The 20,192-nt window shown below is 44.2% G+C and overlaps 1 protein-coding gene across 1 annotated transcript in view; it reads right to left on the bottom strand.

Moving 5' to 3' along the window:
• ADCY5 (adenylate cyclase 5) overlaps positions 1-20,192 on the bottom strand; it is a 220,951-nt gene that overhangs the window by 3,299 nt on the left and 197,460 nt on the right. Inside the window, exons 13-20 of the mRNA XM_062004889.1 lie at positions 13,282-13,398; positions 11,592-11,756; positions 9,233-9,408; positions 5,317-5,349; positions 4,360-4,492; positions 2,729-2,992; positions 2,184-2,388; positions 1,280-1,404 (exon numbers count right to left, since the gene is read on the bottom strand). Coding sequence (XP_061860873.1) covers positions 1,280-1,404; positions 2,184-2,388; positions 2,729-2,992; positions 4,360-4,492; positions 5,317-5,349; positions 9,233-9,408; positions 11,592-11,756; positions 13,282-13,398 — 1,218 coding nt within the window. The remainder of the gene's footprint in view (positions 1-1,279; positions 1,405-2,183; positions 2,389-2,728; positions 2,993-4,359; positions 4,493-5,316; positions 5,350-9,232; positions 9,409-11,591; positions 11,757-13,281; positions 13,399-20,192) is intronic.

Genomic DNA, 20,192 nt, shown 5'->3' with positions numbered 1-20,192 from the left:
TATTTAAAAAGTGCTCAAAAAATGTATTAGAAATTACAGAGTGGATGTACAAATAGAAGAAGAAGGAGAAAGTAGCAGGAAGTGAGAAAGACTGAACAAACGGAATAATCCATCCAGCATCTAAATTCTTGCTGCAGAGTCTATTCAAACATAATGACTTCTGCTGCAGAGTAACAGAACTTTAAAGAGCAAATTTCCTGAGGTATTCATTTATTACAATGTATTTTCTTACCCTTTTTCAGGTGGCTTTAAGTATTTCCATTTCGGGCTTCCTAGTGTGGTAACATTGCTTAACTAGGATGAAAATTGTTCACCAACCGTCTCATAAGAGTTTAAGGAGTGTTGGGTAAATATTGATCCAGTTAACTGACAGCTTAATTGGAAAGAAACAGTGTGGCTTCCCCTCTTGGGTTTTACATCAGTTACTCTAATGATTTTTATATCCCTGCAGTATTTTCCCAAGGACTGGCAATCTGTTACTGTGGACATTGGCTCAGCAACAGCAGGTCAGAGGAACTGAGTCACTGGAAAGGTCACCAACTGAAGGCCAAGGAAATGTTTGATTACAAGACAGTTTCAATTAACCTCTTAAACCATTCTCTTCCTCCACTTATACATTCACATCCCACTGATGCCTGATCCTTGCTGGCCTCATGACACATGTGGCATGGTGAACAGAGAGGTGAAGTACAGAAATACATATCTGAAACGAGCCCTTGCAAAATAAAACAACCTGCAGTTGCATGTAGACAAACAGGAAAAAGAAAAACCTATTTTACTGTTCAGGTGAGCGAGCCTGGCACAGGCTGCCCAGAGGGGTTGTGAGTCTCCCTCCTTGGAGGTCTTCAGGACCCACCTGGACACGTTCCTATGTGACCTGATCTAGGTGACCGTGCTTCTGCAGGAGGGTTGGACTGGATGATCTCTAAAGCTCCCTTCCAACCCCTACCATTCTGTCATTCTATGAAAGTTGTCAGCACGAGTGAGTAAGCATCACAGCAGGACTGTGCATGAGGCATTCAGGAAAGGAAACTCAGCTCAAAACTTTACCCAGAACTAAACCACAAGTTTTTGACCAAAGGGTGTCAAATTGGTTAAGATTAAAAGGCAAAACTTGATGGTACCCCTAGCATCCCCCAGCTGGCTTTTCTTTCAATACCATGTAAGTAAATGAGTGGCATAAAGGATTAAAATGAAACCAAAATCCCAATTCTAATTAAGTTCCAACCCCCTAAGTGACACAGGGCTGGCAGTGTAAGTGTTCCAGCGAATTCCTTACCTGAATCCTGTCAGGCACCCCTGTGCTGTCCATTCGGCTGGCTACATTCACCGTGTTGCCCCATATGTCATACTGGGGTTTGCGTGCTCCTATCACCCCCGCTACCACAGGGCCAATGTTGAGGCCTGGAAGGAAGGGAGAAATCCCACAATGCTCAGATCTTGAGGCAAGTTATTTTTCAGACAATAAAAACCATCCTGAGGTTCATTGGTTCTAGCTATGCTCTAGCCTGACACGTAAAGCTATGGCCAAACTATCAGGAAAGAAGCTCTTCAAGAAAAGTTGGTTTCTTTGATCTGACACCTGTCTGACTGGCAGCATGGGCTGGATCTGCTCAATCCAGAGCTACTTTCCAGTATCAGATAACAGGATAATGTTCGCCATCCAGCTGCCAAGAAAACTGCTCACTTGGAAGTCAGCATGGAGCTGCTGCGATGCTGAGCACCAGCAAGGCAGCAGCACAGCAGCCTTCCAGAGCAAATACCACACTTGACATCCTCATGTTTCTTCTCCCTTTCTGTCTCTTATTATTCTCTGTCTTGGAAGACAATTTAACGTCCAAGAATGGCAGGGCTGGGGACCACAGACGGTGTGGGCAAGGAGCACATCACAGGCAAAATGAGCCCAAGCTCAAGCACTCTGTGAGACCGTGCTGTGGTAACAGCCTCTCTGAGCCAAGGTCAGCTGCCCAACTGCACCTAATTCTACAGGGAGCTTCAGGAATAATGCTGCTGCCCTAACAAAGTTGCTCTGGTGTTTCATAGAGGCCAAAGTGGTCAGCAGGCACAACACAATTACCATCACTGTACGGTGAAGGTAACATCTATGGTTTTGACTCTCCATCAAATCCCTAGCTGACAGTGATCGTTACCTTTACTTAATCCCATAAGCACAGTGACATTACCTATCTTCATCTGGAAGTTGTTGAATGAATGTTCATTAATGTATTTCATTTGGTCCATTAACCTCATGGCAAAATCAGCCAGAGCTTTGATATGAGTCTTCCCTTCCTTGTCGTAAGTGGAATCGTTGAGGCCCGATGCAGCCATGTATGTACTGCCAATGGTCTTGATCTTCTCCAGCTGCCGAAACTGGTCTTCACTTATTATCTGTTTCACAAGAACAGAAGCAGCAAACAAACCTTGACAAACACATACATGCTGGTAACACCCTTACCACGTGTCCTGCCTTTACTACTAAGTACTGGACGGAGCCTGCACTACTCAAAGTGCAGGAAGAAGGGGGATTAAGTATTCAGAGGAGCAACGTATCAAGAGAAGGGATTTTAATATGAAAAAGAAAAGAAAAATAATTAAAGACTTCTAGAGTGAGGAGAAATGAGCCATGGCACAAGGATTCAATCAGCCACCTTCCTTTGGAAGCTCAGCAAAGCCCAACTAAACCCATTGACTCGATTCCCTCTGTCCACCTGGATTTTCTGCGACTTACTTCATCAAAATCGGCGATGATCTCGTTGAGCAGTCTCAGACACTCTACTCCTTCGTTGTTGGCCTCCAGCTCCACATAGAACTCTGAGAAGTTGCTTATGGAGGCGAACATGACAGCCACGCACTCGCAGGACTGGTAGTACAGTTCATCATTGCGCCGTTCCTGAGCCAAGAAATGGGCTGCCACGTCCTTTGGCAAAATGTTGTGGAGGAGGCGTCTGTTATAGGCCTGCAGCTCCTCCATTTCTTCTTTCTCTTCAGTGGCCTAGTTTAGGAGGGAGAGACAGTGATTTGCTTACTCTTTTGGTAACTTCTCTGGGGAAGGAAAGAAAAAGCTGAAAATGAACTTGCAGGGAGAACAGAAACAGAAGAAAGGGGGAAACTGCAAATTAGGGCAGAACCAGAGATGCAGAAATTTGTGGAGCACACATCTTTGTGTGCACACATCTGTGGAAAAGCAGGCACAGAATAACACCTCAGTCAAATGTTATATTTCTGGTTATATTATTGGGTAAGTTTTTGGAGAACTTCATTGACATCCTACCACCCACAAAAACACTCATTTGGCTTTCCCAGTCAAGTACAACAGGTTTCAAGAGGACAAAGACTTTGCTCAAGGATGCTGGTTTCTGAAGCAGGACATTTGAAACTGGAAATGAAGTTAAACAAGGATTCTTTAAAAGGTGATCAGTCTGAACAGAACAAGGAAAATGCTTGGCTTTGCTAGGGGAAGTAAATGCTATGGCCAGCTGAGCCCAGCTCTGGAACAGGAAAGTCAGCTCATCCTTTTCATTGCTTTGCCATTTATAAGTAATGTTAACAATGTTTATCTGCTTCCCAAGGAGCTTTACTTCATTGGTGCTCCCTCAGTGCCTCCCACTCAAACCACTGATACATGGCAGCAGAATGATGATCTGCCATCCAAAAGGTAAAAACCTCTCTAAAACCTCCAGGTCTGTGGTGCCACATCTCTGAGTCTGGGGCAGAGCTGAGATCTGTCCTGCTTACTTGAGAATCACATATGATGCACCAACATCATTCCTGGGTGCAAGCAGTGAAAACACTAACACTGAGCCCAGGGCCAGGAGTGGATGTGGCGTTATCTGTGGCGTGTTGGTTACCCAGTATTGCTGCCTAGGGGCTAAAGAAAGCTGGATGTCAAACCAATTCCTACTGCTTATCAAGAAAGTGAATGAAAATGCAAATGTGAATCTTTCACACTCCTGAACACAGCAAACTAAAGCTCACTGAACTCTGGGAACCCATCCACCAGTGAATATGAGCTTCTTATATTTATGAATCATGTTACACTAGAGGTTCCTGCAACCACAACAGGCTCCGTTGCCCAAATTCATTAACTTCTATCTTCAGATCTATAACCCTTTACTGTAGGGACCATCCAAAGAGCATTAATAAGGAAACAAGGAGTTAAATAACCAGGATAAAAAGCATTGGGTATGCAAAGCATCAAAGAAGAGCAGAGAAGTAGTAGTATACCCAATTGTTTGCCAGATGCAGATTAAATGTAAAGGCACTTTATAACACTCCTCAACTGGACAGTGAACAGCTCAGTAGCTTCACATTAACGCCAATGACTGCGCTGTTCCTCCAACACAGCAAACACCCACTAACCTGGAGTTTCCAGAGGAAATCGAGCCTTGCAGTGGATTCTACTTGCTGGGCATGCAGGTACAGTGCCAGGACAAAGACAGTGATGATGACCGGGGTCACAATCTTCAGCGCGACTCGTGTCATCGCCGGAGAGCTGCAGCCAGCAAAAGGGCAGAATTTCCTTGTTAGGCTCAGCCTGGAGAAACATGGCTTACCTGTGCTACACAGTTCCCACTTTAAGGCTAACCAGCCTCTGAAGAAAAGGCTATTTCTTTTCTCCTCAAAGCAGGTGTTGGTAAAGGGCCAAACAGTACCTGCAAAATGACTTTGTCTCATAGGTGCTGGTTTCTAGAGCATGGCTTTGAAATGGGAAATGTAATCCAACTTCCCAAAATGGGTTAAGATTGACACAAAAGGCATTTTTTAGAGAATGGCCACCACTGTGTTTGGCAAAACCAAAATGCTGGCCAGATCTTCAGACTCTATTCACCATGTCTCCTGCACTGGCTTCGCTGGATTCCTAAGTCTCAAGCTGTTTTTACATTTACTACTTCTCTAATCAGTCACTTTTTAACGACCTTTGGTTTTTAAGTACTCTATAACCTGAAAAGAGAACTAAGACATCCCATCTCTTGTGACAGTAAGAAAATAAAACCAGTTAAACCTGAATTACAGAGTTATACAGTATGAAAATATTCCTTTGATAAAATCTTTGACTTGGAATACCAAGTAAGCTCTATGAGAGACTCTATAAAGCAAATTGATGTTGCATAGCAAAGAAGATGCTCTGGGAGTAGCTATACATACAAAAGGCCAATACTCAGTCCTCTTAGAGCATCTGCACTGTGTTGCACCAGCTCACAGCAATGCATAGTCAAATACCACACAGCCTTGGCAAGTCAACATGCTGCTATTGCACCATGAGAATTGAAAACGCCTGCCATCCAAACCCAGAAAAACATTTCCAAAGGGACTCACCATGATAGCGTTGCATTTGCATTTGCAGACACGCTGAAAAAAACAACCCAGAAACACAAGGTTAGTAAGAGAGTTCGGCTCCCTCCAGCACTCATCTCATGTACAACGTTCAGCAGCACCTCTGCAATGTGGCAGCTCTAACACTGTGTGGGGCTATAGCCCTTCTGAAGCAGAAAATTAAGACTGGTTGAAGGGGGGCGGGGAGGAAAGAAAAGGCCGTCTGAGCTACTCTCAAAAATCCAGAGTGCTGGTGCAACGTGCTTAATGTGGTTAAAATATCTAAGAAGTAAGAAGCATTAAGAGTCAGAGAATCATTTGGGATTTTAATGTCGGTGTGGGATGCCTGGCAAATGCTCGGATGTACATCAGTACTTCATCAGGTCAGCTGGAAAATTTGAGCTAAAGCAGCAAGCTCTGGGCTGATCTCTTGTGAGGGACAGCTCCTCTCTTCCCTATGTATTGCAGCATGGAGATGCATTTGATTCCTTTAACTCTGGCATTACCTCCTTCTGCGAGGTGCTGCTCTCGAGTCTTGTGTCTGGCAACGGGCATCACACACGAGTGCAGACCCTTGTGCAGGTCACTACCCACAACCCTGCAAAGTGCAGAGCTGCTGGAGAACATGGAGGATGGGCTTTTCTTAGAGTGAAAGGATGGAAAGGAGCTTTCTGGTAGGTAGCAGCTATCTGAGTTCCTGACTGATTGATTGCTTAATGCTGTTGGGTTTCTTCTCAAGTGTGGGTGGAGTAATTAGGTGGCTGAGAACCATGTAAGTGGATCTTTAAAAACACTATTTAAATGGCAAGAAAGAGATCAGTGGTAAAATTGCTGTAGTGTCATTGATACAATTACAGCTTTGCAGGCTACTAGTGTGATACATCTTTAGCCTGAGGCTCTCACTGCTGTCTAGAGAGCTTCAGGTGACAGTTTTCTGGGACTGGGGGGAACCTCTCACTACAGAATCGGGGACACAAATGACCAAAATCCAAAGAGCTGAGGGAGTCTAAGTGGGCATAAAATGAAAAAAAACCCACAGTGACTCTAAGCTTGCATGTTTCAAGACATTTTCTGCAGCTCTGAGAATGGACTTTCTTCTGATATGGATTTTACAAGCCCCCACTTGTCTTCCATACAATCTATTGCATGGTCTCTTGGCCAGCTCCAGCACTGAACAGGTGTGCTTGGATATGGACCCAGCTTGGGAACCCTGGGGACAGCGAGTCTCACACTAAAGGCTGGATATAGCTGGAGTTGGAGACACTTCCCACATCTAGCATGATTCCCTTACTTCCCTAAATCACTACCAGGCCAAAGATGACTGATTACCTCCTATTACCACTCTGTCTTGTGACAGGAGCATGGCAGATTTGACTCTCTGTGCCGGGGGCTGCAGCTCACTGTGGGTGCTATGCTTGCTCTAAAATCTTCAGCAGAGATTATGAAATGCAGAAAATCCATTATTTACAGTAACACTTTAGATAAGTGAAAGTGCCCAATGCAAACAATAATGGCGTGACATTGATAGGCTGCTCCCCCATGGGACAGACATTTCCAGTAGCAGATGGCTTTTTAATTACTGGAAGATAACACAGATAGATGCTTGCTAAATACACTCCTGCTCAAGTTAAGTGCACATTTTCAGCAGGAAAGGTGGTGGATTCTGGGGACAGCTCCCATAAGACAGGAGCATCTCCCTTCTCACGGAAACAATGCCAAGGACAGCCAGCCCTCTAAATCTCAAACCACAGCTTGGACAGAAATGATGAGCTTGATGAACAAATCACTGGCAAAAGCTCTTTGGGCTCCACGATGCAGGAACTCAACTTAGAAGACCACATTGGTCCATCACATCTTTAAAACCAACACATTAGTGTTATCTTCTGCATAGGGAAAAGGTAACATGATAGTAGATCTGTGCCTCCAGTTATATTTCATGGGTCACCACGCTGGTGTGTCGCTGCAGTCAAGTCTAGCAAGTCCCAACGTGCTATAATCAGCCTTTCAATTGCTTGCATGCTGGGCTGGTTTGTACACAGAAGTGTGAAGTGACATCTGCATCACTTCTAATTAGTCAGAGTACCATAATGGCTGCAGAGCCGACAGTAATTATGTAGCTACCATGGGCCCTCAATTAAAGTAGTAAGAGTTCACATTGGTTTGAGGTTTTTTTAATATCAGCTGGACAATAAGGTACATCTCTGAGCTATGTGCTACAAGCTGAGCTCCCACTTCCCACAGCACACAACCAGCCTGCCAGACATTGGGACAATAAACAGCTGTCCATGGAGCTCTCCGGACAAAACAAATATCATTTAGTGAGAGACAATATAGCACCACAGAAAGCTATTTCTGGGAAAACAAGGTAACCTTCTCCAGTTTATTACTGACATTTTGATAGTGAAGTGATGTAAATTATACTTGTAAGTGCTGTAATTTTGCTTAGTGCTTGACTTACAAGAATGAAATGATATTTGGGATATAAAACGCTTTTATCTCTCTAATTGTGTTAGAAAATGCTAAATAGCTTCTGCTGTTGCAATACATAACATCTGCAAAAAAAAGGAAGGAAACCTCCTTCTCCCCATACCTCCAGAGAAAGCTCCTTGGGGTTTCTAACATAATTTCATTTGCTTGAGGTAACAGAACCATTTCAGTGATTACTGCCAATGGCAGGAAAAGCCATAGCTCCATTAATTATTACTGGGATGCAGGAATGCTAAAATCATGGAATATTTATGTGAAGGGCAAAAGTAAACCAGCTGCATCCAGCTTGAAGGGGTTAATGACCATTAAAAGATCCAAGCAACTACCCAAGGTGGCACTGGGAAGGACCTTCTCAATCAACCACAGCTGTCATCCCTGACAAACATTTCATTTAAATTGGTGTTTTCTAGATCTCTGACTGGTCTTTAGTGCTCTGGATTCTCCATTATCATGAGCTGCCTTCTTGCCCCAAACTGGGAAACATATTCTTGGTTAGGCCTGGGTCTACTTCTCGTGGCTTACAGGCTACTCTCCTTGTTACACATCCTAGCACCATGTTCACCTTTAGACCACACCACATTTTACTGAATCATATTCAAGTACAATTGTTTCCTACAAGGGGAAATCATCAAAACAAGCAGTTAACACAACAGTGCAATTCCCAGTGAGAAATGAAGCTTGAGGAGAAGGGTGGGTTTGCTGACGTGCCAAATTTCCCTCCCTGGCATCACCATCCGGAGAGGGGTAACCATGGGAGTGCAAGGAGGTTGCCCCCAGGATTAATGCATGAGCTGGTGATGACAAACTACCTTTTGTAAGGAAGGAGGCAGCTGTCTGCTCCTGCTTAGCCCTGGCCCTGCTGCCAGGAATTGTGCTGAGTCCAGTTCTGACAGTGGCTTTTCTAATGTGGACTTGTGTCTGATGGCAGCTGTCAGGAGATCAAACATCAACCACCACCGTTCCACCACCCCAGTCTGGCTTTCATACTCCAGATATCTGAACATCTCGGTGCTTCATTATCACATCCCTGAGCCAGCTCAAGCTTATGGGAGGTTTTATTTCTTTTTCTGAGGAAAGACATTTCTATATTGGGAGTGTAACACCAGAAGAAGTGAAAATGACTAATTACAGCTCCCCATTTCTGGAAGAATAAGAAATACAGACCCACTCTGATTCCAGTTATATTTTGTTATTAATAGCTAGTTCATTAGTTAAGTTCCATGTTGAAAAGATCTTAAAGGGAGCTGTGTTCTGCTCTTCAGAGGTGGAGAGCAGCATTGACAAAGCTTTCAGTTTACAGCCACGTCTTCTCCGGTATCACACACTTCCCTTGCTTGCAGCTCAGACTCGGTGCTCCCATCCACCTAATGCCACACTGAAATCACTGGGTGAAAGAAATCAGGTGAAGATTTCAGAAGTGAAAGGCACTTACTAGGTGTTGGCTGTTACCAGGAGATCTGCATTGTCAAAAAGGTTGACCCCTGGCACTTCCACAATGAGAACATATATAAATTCAATGATTAACATCAGGATCAGTTTTCCAATACAGCTGATCTGAAGGAACACAGAGCAGGCCAGGAGACTCAATAAGACACTGTAGGTAAAGTACTGTTTAAAGACAAAAAGGGGACAAAAACCAGAAGAGAGATGAATATCAGCTGGATAAATCAAAACTGAAAACAAAGGAAACTAAACAGAGGGATAGAAAGGGATTGGGGGTTATGCAGTTGAGCTGAATGAACATGTAAGCCTGGGACTGCCCGTGAGATTCTCCCATGTTACAAGAGATTTAAGAGTTTAACTGAAACAATGGAGAGGAAAACTCTGGGATTCTTCAGCAGGTGTTATTTGCTTTACACTCAAGAGGCACAGAGCTCACAGCCCAAGGTTGTGGCGTAGGTTTCCCCCAGACACGGTTATTGAATTAGCAGAAAGCATCATCCAGTTATTCTGCAGTACTTTGTACTTTAAAGTCAAATTCTGAACCCGAATTCACCTGTGATGGAAAGGACCAAGAGTATTAGCAACTCACACCACCAGGGCAGATCCTTACTTGATGCCAATTGGAAGGTATTGCCCTACAGATGTGACACACTGAATCCATTGGCAAGACACAGGCTGGACAAGCTCCTACCAATGCCTAACACCATTGTCCCTTTTTCTGCCAGGAGTTGCAGAGACGTGCACATCTGTGGTAGTGGAGGTCTCTGCCACATCTGGCTGGTGGGCAGTAACTTCTGCCAATCTGAGAGCTGAATGTTTGGCATGCCAGTGCTTTCAAATGCAATCGCAGACTGCAGGTGCCATTTATGGCTCCTGGGAAAGGTAACATGGATGTAAAACAGAGGCATACTGTCCAGCTCATCACCTTCTTGCTATCAAATATGTGAAGGCCTTTTTCTGGCAAAACAACCTCAACCCTGTATGAAAGGCCTGAGGCAATCAGTCCTTCCAGTTAAATACAAGACCTAGTTGAAGCAGAAATACACTTATGTTCTGAGCTCATTTATTAATAGTTCATCACTGATATATTGAATTGGAGAAAATAACTTGTACAACTTGTAACAGCCCTTCAGCTTCTAGAAAATAGGTGGATGTTCCTTGTGGCTGAGGAGTGGGATCCCATCATCTCCTGAAAGCACACTGGGAGCAACAGACAATAACTGTACCAGATCCAACACCTGCCCTGCAGAGTGCAGGGGAAGGACTCCTCACTTTGTAGTCCACTGAGCAGCAGGACCTGGTTCAAGGCTGCCATAACATCCTCAACATGCAAAATGGTTGTTCCTCATTGCCTAAAATGCCTCTCTTCCTGACAACCTCAATATGAGCACAGACTGTTTCTAGTTCTCCATTGTGTCCTATTTTGCTCCTGGGTCTTCCTGTGAACATACTAATGGTCTTTGCAGGGTTAAAATCACAGTAACGATGGTTTCAGAAACCTCACTGAATCAGACAGGGGCCAAATTTCTGTTGGGTTAAGTGCAAATAGTTTGAGAGGGATACCAGGGCTTTGAGTAGCACCTTGGGCATCTGGATGACTATAGATCAGCCATAAGTCTATCAGGTTCTCATAAATTCAGTTGACCTTGACATAAATCCTATCCCCATCCTAGATGGACTTTTTTCCTTTCAAATTTTTAGTACAAAACACATATAATGGCCATGACCTAATAACTAAGAGAAAGATTTTGAGTAGCTCTGCAAAAAGGTCATTTTTTTCAGCAAAGTATTGTACCAGTGTAAAACACATTTGGAGGGGCTTTTTGCCATTGGAAGCATTTTTATTTCTTTGAAGTGAGCTGTTCTGTAGAGGTAGGATTTGCATTTGCAAATTGAAACAGACCACTATCAGGGCTGCTCATTGGCCTGAGACCAAAACCTATCATATGTACATATAAGCAAAGTTTTACATCAGGACATCAAACAGTAGGGGGAAGGGTTAAATCTACAACTAGACACTGAGCATCAAGTAGCATTGAGCACCCACAAACTTATTTGACATGACTTGCTCTTCTGCATGCCATTAAGGTCATTTCTCCTGCTACACGCAGGATCCAACAACTATAAAAGCCTACTGATCATTGAGCCCTGAAGGAACTTAAACATTAATGTGGACTCATGATAATAACTTCAGACCCTTACGTTTGTGTGTAGTTGCCTGTGTCAGTTCTATAATGTCAGTCAGGAGTAACCTTGCTCTCCTCTGAATCACAGACATTTATCACACAGGTTTTGTAGCCCCCTTCTCAGACCAAGCTCTGCAACTTGTGTTTTTTTTCAAGCAATACCTCTGGAAAGTTGCAGTTGGGCAAAGGACTGTCACAGAATCCCTGCAAGGTGCCCAGGCTGTAGTTGGAAGTCAGGTTGCTGATAAGGCATATGTCCACCCGGTCAGGAGTGATGTTGTATTCTGCAGCCAGGCAGCTGGCAAGATCCACAGTGCTGCACATGAACTGAAGAAAAAGACAGCATTAAACTCAACAGCATAGACAAAGAGAAGGAAACAATAGTCTGAATCAATTAAAAAGTGCCTTGGAAATGGCTGCAGCAATGTGCAAAATGAAACCACAGGCTTCTGTTTTGCTGCATGTGCAACAGTTCTGTTATTTCTCCTCCAAAATATTAAGTAATAAAATCCAGGCTATGCACTCTAGAAAGCCAGTTTCATGCTCAACTTCACATACAACAGTATGTCTGAAGGTTCACAGGCAGAGGGGCTGTAGATATCACACATACAAATATATCCCACTGTCTGTGATAAGGTCCTGGTGTTGCTCTATTTCTGACGATAGGAATTTCTAAGCTGATAACTCTTCCTTTACATCTCTAAAGCTTCTGCTGTAGGTCCTTCTATAGGGGAGGCTTTAGCAGTGAGGCTCAAAGGCTGATGTGCTATGTTATGCTGAGGAAGCAGCAGAGATCTCTTCTGAACATGCTGCTCCATTTGTCCATTTTGCTACTTTTTACATTAAGCAGCTCATGAATGCAAAGATCCCACAGGATTGTGCAGCAAAACAAAGCTCTGATTTCTGCGTGGTGCTCAGCAACCCACACCAGCTCTTTGCAGGTGACTATGGGGGAAGGTGGTGGGGTGTTGATGTCACTGAGCTAGCATCTCCCATTCAAGTACCTCAACAGAGCACAAAATTGTTCCTAGTTTAGGGAAGCTGAGGCAAGAGCGAATAGTGGTATGGTCTTAGTTGCTTAAGTGTTTCCATGCCAGTGCATGTCAGAATCGCCCCAGCTGAAGCCAGAAGTGAGAGAAGGCAATGTGGAGTCTTTGTAGCTACCTCCACAAGCTTAGGGCTTTAACCTCAGGCCCTTTTCCTCCCCCTCTCTTAAGAAATGAAATAGTTGTATGCAGGGTAGAGAATACTGAAGAGGTTTCTTAAAAATACATTCAGCCTTCATGCCGTTTCTGCAAGTGGGAAGCCATCAGCAGTAGAGTCCTACAGAACATTTGCCTCTGAGCCTGAAATTTGCCATGGTGTTTGATGCAAAGCTACACCACTCCGATCCCAAGAGTGCAACTCAAAGCAGAGCTTTCCCAGTCCCTGTTAGGTGATTATTGCACTGGGAGCAGGATGCAGCTCCATGCTGAAGGCTGGCACAAAGCCTACACAACACTTAAGTCCCACTCAGTATAGTGGGAGTCAAATGATGCATTGGCCTCAGCTGGCCCTTCACACAGGGGTTCACTTCAGGCTTGCATTGTGTACCTGAAGCAGAAGCAATTAAAGAATGAGGAAAAAAAATGGGCACAAATTGGTGCCAGGCATATAATGGGCTACAGGGATGCAGTGGTCAGGATCCCGTTTATTTTCTGTGCCCAAAACATAAAAGGGAACTGACCTCAGATGCTGTAAGCATTAGGCAAGATTACATTAAACCCAGTAGTTTTAGGGGTTACAATGCCACAAAGCACCAATAACAAAACCATGCAGAACTGAGTGGGTCAAAAGGAAATCATGCACATACCATGTTGACAAAGGCAGATAGAAAAACCAGGATAATGGCAAAGACTCCGACTAAGGTACTATTGGTCCTGGACTGTACAATCTTCCTGGAAAGAGTCTGGAGTGGAGCTGGGAAAAGCTGCATGTGGAGAAAAAACATAAATTCAATAAACACATAAACCATTGCTTGTTTTACAGATTACAGCCTGCATTTGAGCTGCCTGCATCCTTCATCGTTGTGTCTGTGTGGACGCTGCAGAGGGGTAAGAGAAGGGTGCTGGGGGATAGTGGCTTCAGGACAAGGGTGAGAGGGAACATAATGGACTCGTGGCAGCAAGCCCAGCTGGCTCACCAGATCTACTTAGTCCTTCATAATGGGGATGATGGCTCCTGAGCTGAGATGGCATGGCTCGCAGGCCTGTGCTCATCCTGTCACGGGGAGCAGACCACAAGCCATCTGTAACTGAAACAGCCAGGAGCTTGAGCCTGTAAATTACTGCATCAAAAATTATGTGAAAAAATATGTGTCACATCCCTTGGATCACAAAGGACAATTGTAGGACTTTCTGGTGTTATTTCAAACCCAGATTGTTGAAAAGTCCACTCTAGTCCTGTGATCTGTCAGGCCCTGCTCAGCAAAAAGTCCTGGCGGCCTCCACTGGTCTATGGCTCTCAGACACAAACAAGGCTGAAAATAACTGCTGGTGAGGGTGACCACAGAGCTCCCCTAGACAGACTGTCCCAGTGATACATTACTAAAAGAGCCAGAAGCTTTCTTCTAAATTGCTTTCTGCCTGCAGGCCACCAGCGTGTTTTGCTTTGGATGTTGAATTGTATTCTGGGTAGACACAGTCTCCGTGTTGAAGCAGAGAGCAGCCACGTGCCCTTTGCAGGAAGGGTGCATCACGTGAAGCCTCCCTGCATTGCATTAGCAACAAGAGATGTGCAGAAGGCAACAAAACTAACCCTTTCTATGCTGGAGAGCAGTTCTGTAGAGAGAGACATGGGAGTCCTGGTTGACAATAAACTGAACATGAGCCATCAATGTGCCCTCGTGGCCAAGAAGGCCAATGGCATCCTGGGATGCATCAACAAGAGTGTGGCCAGCAGGTCAAGGGAGGGTCTTGTCCCCCTCTACTCCGCCGTAGTAAGGTCTCATCTGGAGTCCTGTGTCCAGTTCTGGGCTCCTCAGCTCAATAGGGACAGGGAACTGCTGGAGAGAGTCCAGCACAGGGCCACCAAGATGATCAGGGGACTGGAGCATCTTCCTTATGAGGAAAGGCTGTGGGACCTGGGGCTGTTCAGCCTGGAGAAGAGGAGACTGAGGGGGGATCTTATCAATATTTACAAATATCTAAAGGGTGGGTGTCAGGAGGTTGGGGCAGCACTTTTTTCTGTTGTATCTAGCAACAGGACAAGGGGTAATGGGATGAAGCTGGAGCACACAAAGTTCCACTTAAAGATAAGAAAAAACTATTTCACTGTTGAGGTGAGGGAGCCCTGGCACAGGCTGCCCAGGGAGGGTGTGGAGGCTCCTTCCTTGGAGGTCTTCATGTTCCTGGACATGTTCCTATGTGACCTGATCAAGGTGACCCTGCTTCTGCAGGGAGGTTGGACTAGATGATCTCTAAAGGCCCCCTCCAACACCTACCATTCTATGACAACTTCTATGCTCAACCAGTGCAAGCCTGGGGCTGGAGCAATGTGAGACGGACACGGGAAGTCCTTGTGCACTGACAGCTTCCCACCGTGGGGCAGAAAGGCTCTGCTGAACACTGACAAAGTTTTTTCCAGAACCCAACTCTCCTTTCCTTCCCAGCACACTGCATGAATAACCAAGCCACTGGAGGGTATTTTTAGAGACACAAAGAAGCCAGCAGCGCAGCAAAACGGCACTGCAATTTAACTGTGACTAATGTTTCTATTAAAAGTCTTGCTTTTCCTTTTTATCCTTCACTCTTACATCTTCAGAGATGCAACATTTTGTCAGTGCCTAGCTTCCCACACAGCAATCCTACAATGTAATTACAAAGTGTTTGCATGGCCAAAGCACTGATTAGCCGGTGACTTTTACAGAGGGAGAGAAAGGTTGTGGCAAGAGTTTTGAAAGAGTTGCTTTCACCCACTACCAGCACACACAGAGAAATCCAGCTAACTCCAGCAAGAGGGGAGGGCAAGGCTCTGTGGGGGATGGGAGGAATGGGCAATTCAGGGTTATGACTTATTCCCACTGAAAGAAGATTGATTGGAATCCACTGAAAATTGATGCATCCTGCAGGCTCACGCAGCTGCTGTAAAACCAAGAAAAACACCTCTCTCAGAAGTAAAGCTTTCTGATATAGAAGTCCTTGGCTCTGTGGATAAGCCATGAACCATCTCCTTGCCCTACCACATCCAGCTGCTTCCACACAGATATCATCTACCAGATTCCTACCAGTGCAGGGACGTGGAGAATGCCACAGGGCTTTCCTCTGCTCTAAGCTTTATGGAATTTGGAGAGAGAAAGAGGATTTGTGCTGCATGTAGACAGTTTTCTTGCTAGATTAGAGCAGGACAGGTTTTCCTGTCAGCCCTTTCTTTAGGCCTGAAAGCCAAGCTCCACAAAGGTACACATGTATCTAACCTCCTTCTGTAATCTCTGGGAAATCAGGCACCTAAAAAAACCTTGGGAGTGCTTTGTTGTGGATGTTGGCTCAAGCCCCTGCTGCCAACAATCCCAAAAAAGCCCGACTTTGAAGCAAGCCTGAGATATCAAGCAAAGCTATCTGTGGAAGACACTTAAATTCTAATGAAAACATGTTTTCTTTGTATTAATCTTGGTTCTCACTACTTTGCAAGCTAGGGAAAATTTTAGGTCAGTAAACAAGTACAGCTGGAAAAAGTCCTGAAGAAGAAACAAATGCCAAAAGCCATGGGAGGCCAGGATTGCAATAGAGAGAGCAACAGCACAGCCACGCTGCGCGTCTGAGGAACGTCTGCTTGGCAAACAACATTCAGAGAGGCTCTAGAACATAAGGAATGCTCTCCTCATTTCCCAGAGGCAGACAGAGACCAGCAATACTTGCAGCTTGGAGGATATGTGTGACAAAAATGGGGGCCCTCTCTTGAGTTCTGACAGCTCGTCCCCACTCTAGCCATGTTCCCTCCATAAAAACATCCACAAGTCAGGGGTGTAACAAAGAAGAAAAAAAGAGATCCATTCCTCCCTCATTCTCCAACAAAATTTAAAAAAAGTAACATAAAATGATCCCTCCTGTGCTAGGAAAAGCAGCAGAACATCTGGAAGTTATTGTACAGTGAAAATCCATGCACTAGTGCTGGTTAGTCCATTGGTTTGTACTGTTCAACACCATTTATTCCTCTCAATAGGACTGAAATCTCGCTTGGGTGAAGAACAGGACAAGGTAAGGTCTGCTGAAATGACACGATCCTTTCCATGAAAGAAAGAACATGACACATTTGGGAAACCAAGATTTACACTTGAGTTGCCACACAAGCTTGAGATCAGTCATTGGGAAACCAAGATTTACACTTGAGTTGTCACACAAGCTTGAGATCAGTCATTAGCCCACTTAAACCCCCTTTTTAAGGAAAAGTAAACATGATGGGAAAAAAAGAAATGTGATTGACCAGTCAGTTCTGGTTCATTCTGAACTCAAGTGCATAAATGCTGCTGGAAGATGTTATCTCCCAGAAGAGAGAGGCTCTGAAAGAATGAAGGTACCAATGGATATAAAAAAGGAAGGTAGGGCACTGTTGTACAGGTGAACTTAAAAAGCGATCCAGCAGGTACTAGTGCTCCACTGAAAATAATCCACAATTTCCAGTCATTTGCATGACAAATTGCACTAAATGAAAACTGTACTTTGTAATAGCAGCTCATCACAGACAGAAGAGTAATATTTCTCCTTTTTGCCTTTTTAACAGATATTATCAACATGGAAAACTGCTTAGATAATTGCTGTGTGTTGTGAGACAAAAAAAAACCTATGAGGTCTTTAAGTTTTTCAATTTGTAATAGAAGCCTTTGAGTCATTTAAGCATATTAAGATCCTGCTGAAGTAAAAGACAATATCTCCAGGCAATTTCATCTTGCAAGTCCATTTATGTAACATGATTTATTAGTCTATTAAAAAAGTATAGTTTTCAGAGGTATTTTTTCCCCCGATAGAGAAAAAACCTGAACTCTTTAGAAGCATCTAGACCAGCTTTGGGAGATGAAGGAACAGGTCTGCAAGCTGCACGTATGTAAAGCTACAGAAAAACCTATTTCCTTGTAAAGGATAACTTGAAATTTCTCTCATAAGTGCGCTCAGGAACGTGCATGAAATTGAATTCCACACAGCAGTTTAGATCCCAGAAGTTAAGGATTTCAAGAAGAAACACAAACTTGATAAGTTAGTAGCAAAACAGATGTCTGTCAGTGGAGTATTTGCAAAGGGACCCTGGTTCCCATGACCTTAGACTCTACTGGGAAGGAACACCATCTCACAGTGGCCAAGTCTTTGTGGAGCATCAAAGTGAAGAACTGGAATTCTCTTGTTTATTACAGCTGAAGAAACTTGGAAAGCCAAGCTGGCTGCGTTGACAGTTCCAGGATCAACTTCTAGTCCATGGAGAATTTTATAGTGGAAGATAATAACGACAGCAAAAGAAAATAAACCATGATCAAGCTGTCCAGAACAAGCCTGCTGGCCACTGTAAAGCCAGACCTGGAGAGGCCAAATCAGAGAAGTAAAATCTCACATGAAAGCTTGAAAGAGGAACAAAAAAGAGTCACTTATCATGTAACAGCACAGCAAACAGGCTAAAGTTATGCTAATGCTGATATCCTGGGGCGGGCACCTGCTTTCCAACGTAGCCTGGAATGAAACATTGCTATGTATAACACATGCTCTCCTATCTCACATCCTAGTGCAAAGCAAAACAAACAATACTGACATCCCTGTGTCCTAAAACTTCATCTGAAGGATCTGCAAAAATGCCTTCCTTGTGCATACGGGTAAATATCCTTCTTGGAGCAACATGGAGTACAGAAATAAAGTAACACCCCTTAACAAAACGCTGGGTAAACCCATTGCTTAAAAATACTCTGACTTGAAACACTAAAACCTTTAGTGACAGAAGCAGGCTGCAGCTACTTGGAGCTGCTGCCAGCAGACAGGTAGCTGACAAGCTAGAAGTTCCCATCCCCTAAACAAGCTATCTCACAATCAGCTGGTGTCAGCAGAGGCTAATTTGGAGCTCTAAAAAAGAGGTAATAAAAAAGGTATTGGAGCTAGAAGGTCTAATATTTTCAATACTTGTAATCTGTGAACAGAAGGCACCAGCCACACTGAATGTTGGACATAAGCACCTTGTGGGTCTGGGCCAGCACGCTGAAAACTCACTTTTGGAAATACCAAGAGTCTCATAAAAAAACTCATCCCATTAAATTCTGCTGTTAGTTTGAATTCTCTTTGATGTCCTGTGTTTCCAGGGCCTGTGCACTGAGGCAAAGTCAGCCTAAAAACAGCTGCAGGCACTACTGAACAGACCTATTCTACAAGAATTTGGAAGACTCAGGAAAAGAAAGCAAGTCTGAACATCTGCCTAGGGTCATGAGGACTGAAAATTAATCATTAATTTAGATCAGTAATAACACTAAACCAAAAAGTCCAAACCAAACCCTTGAGCGATGACAGAAAGGAGCGCTGCTGTCAGCATGTGGAAGCAATCTAAGCTCGTAAAAGCCAGTGGGTGACAAACAGCTGTGTGCCTTTACATCTGTCTGGTTGCAAGACAAGCCAGCTAGAATGCTTCAGAGGTCTGGGTCTGCCACAGCCCTTGCCCCAGTGTCTGCAGAGCATCAGTACAGCTGGTGTGGCCCTGCACGGCTGGCATTTGCTGCGGTGCTGCTCCAAGCCCTTTGTGGCTGTGACCAAAAGCTTTTCACATTGACTGTTAATTAACTACATCCTCACGTGCAATAGACACATCAAGTACCACCAGGCATTTTTGGGTACCATTTTCCAGCTCAAGGGGCCCAAGCCTTCCTATCAGCATTGTAATTTCTGCCTTGTACTTCTCATTGCTGGTGAACAAGCAGGACACAGGATGCTGTGCTTACCAACTAAGAGCCCTTTAAAACTATCTTAAGCCCAAGGGAAGCCCTGTGAGCGAGTTGTTGTTAAGTTATAACCTGAAGCTTCTTTCATTGGGAACATTTTGTAGCTTTTATGAAATGAGAAGGCAAAGCTTAATTCTCCACATCTAACTTTCAAGAATCAAAAAGACAGGAAAGGTACAAGTCTGTCAAGAGCACCCACATTCAACTGTTGAAAATGGCACAGAGAAGATAATTAAAGTGAGGCAAATCATATGCCTGACATAATCCATTACCCCACTGTTTCTTCTACAGGAAACATAATGCTACTGAGCTATTTTATTCCAGGCTCTCAGGAGCAAAGCTGAGCTTGGGCTAAGGAGCCTGAATCTGAACACGTTCCACATTCAGACACTCCTAGACTGGAAGAACCCCCAAATCTGCAAAAACAATCAACACTTTAACAGAGGTACCCTTGAGTGAAAAAAGTGAACACATCACCCTTCCCAGAGTTCTGACTGCCAATTTACTGCAGACTGCCATGAAGAATTAATGTGTTCTTGGATTTCAGAGAATGTGTTTCTTTGATGATCAAAACCAGTTACAAGAAAGAGTCCACCAAATGATGGAAGCTCTGTTCACTCATCTGAGAAAGGCTGATCAAATTCTATATGTTTGTGGCTTTTACTTCTCCCCAGGACATTTTTGCTTGATGACATTTTGCTTCTGATTATCTGCCTACCCAAACATGCATATGCAGCAGGGGCAGGGGCCAGCACACGACTCCACAGGAAGTTTACAGGGAGGAAACGAATGGTCAGTGTTTCATTCCACACTGGAAAATATGT

Source organism: Colius striatus, chromosome 11 (genome assembly GCF_028858725.1).
Source record: "Colius striatus isolate bColStr4 chromosome 11, bColStr4.1.hap1, whole genome shotgun sequence".
Taxonomy (NCBI): domain Eukaryota; kingdom Metazoa; phylum Chordata; class Aves; order Coliiformes; family Coliidae; genus Colius; species Colius striatus.
This window is presented reverse-complemented; position numbering and strand designations above follow the sequence as displayed.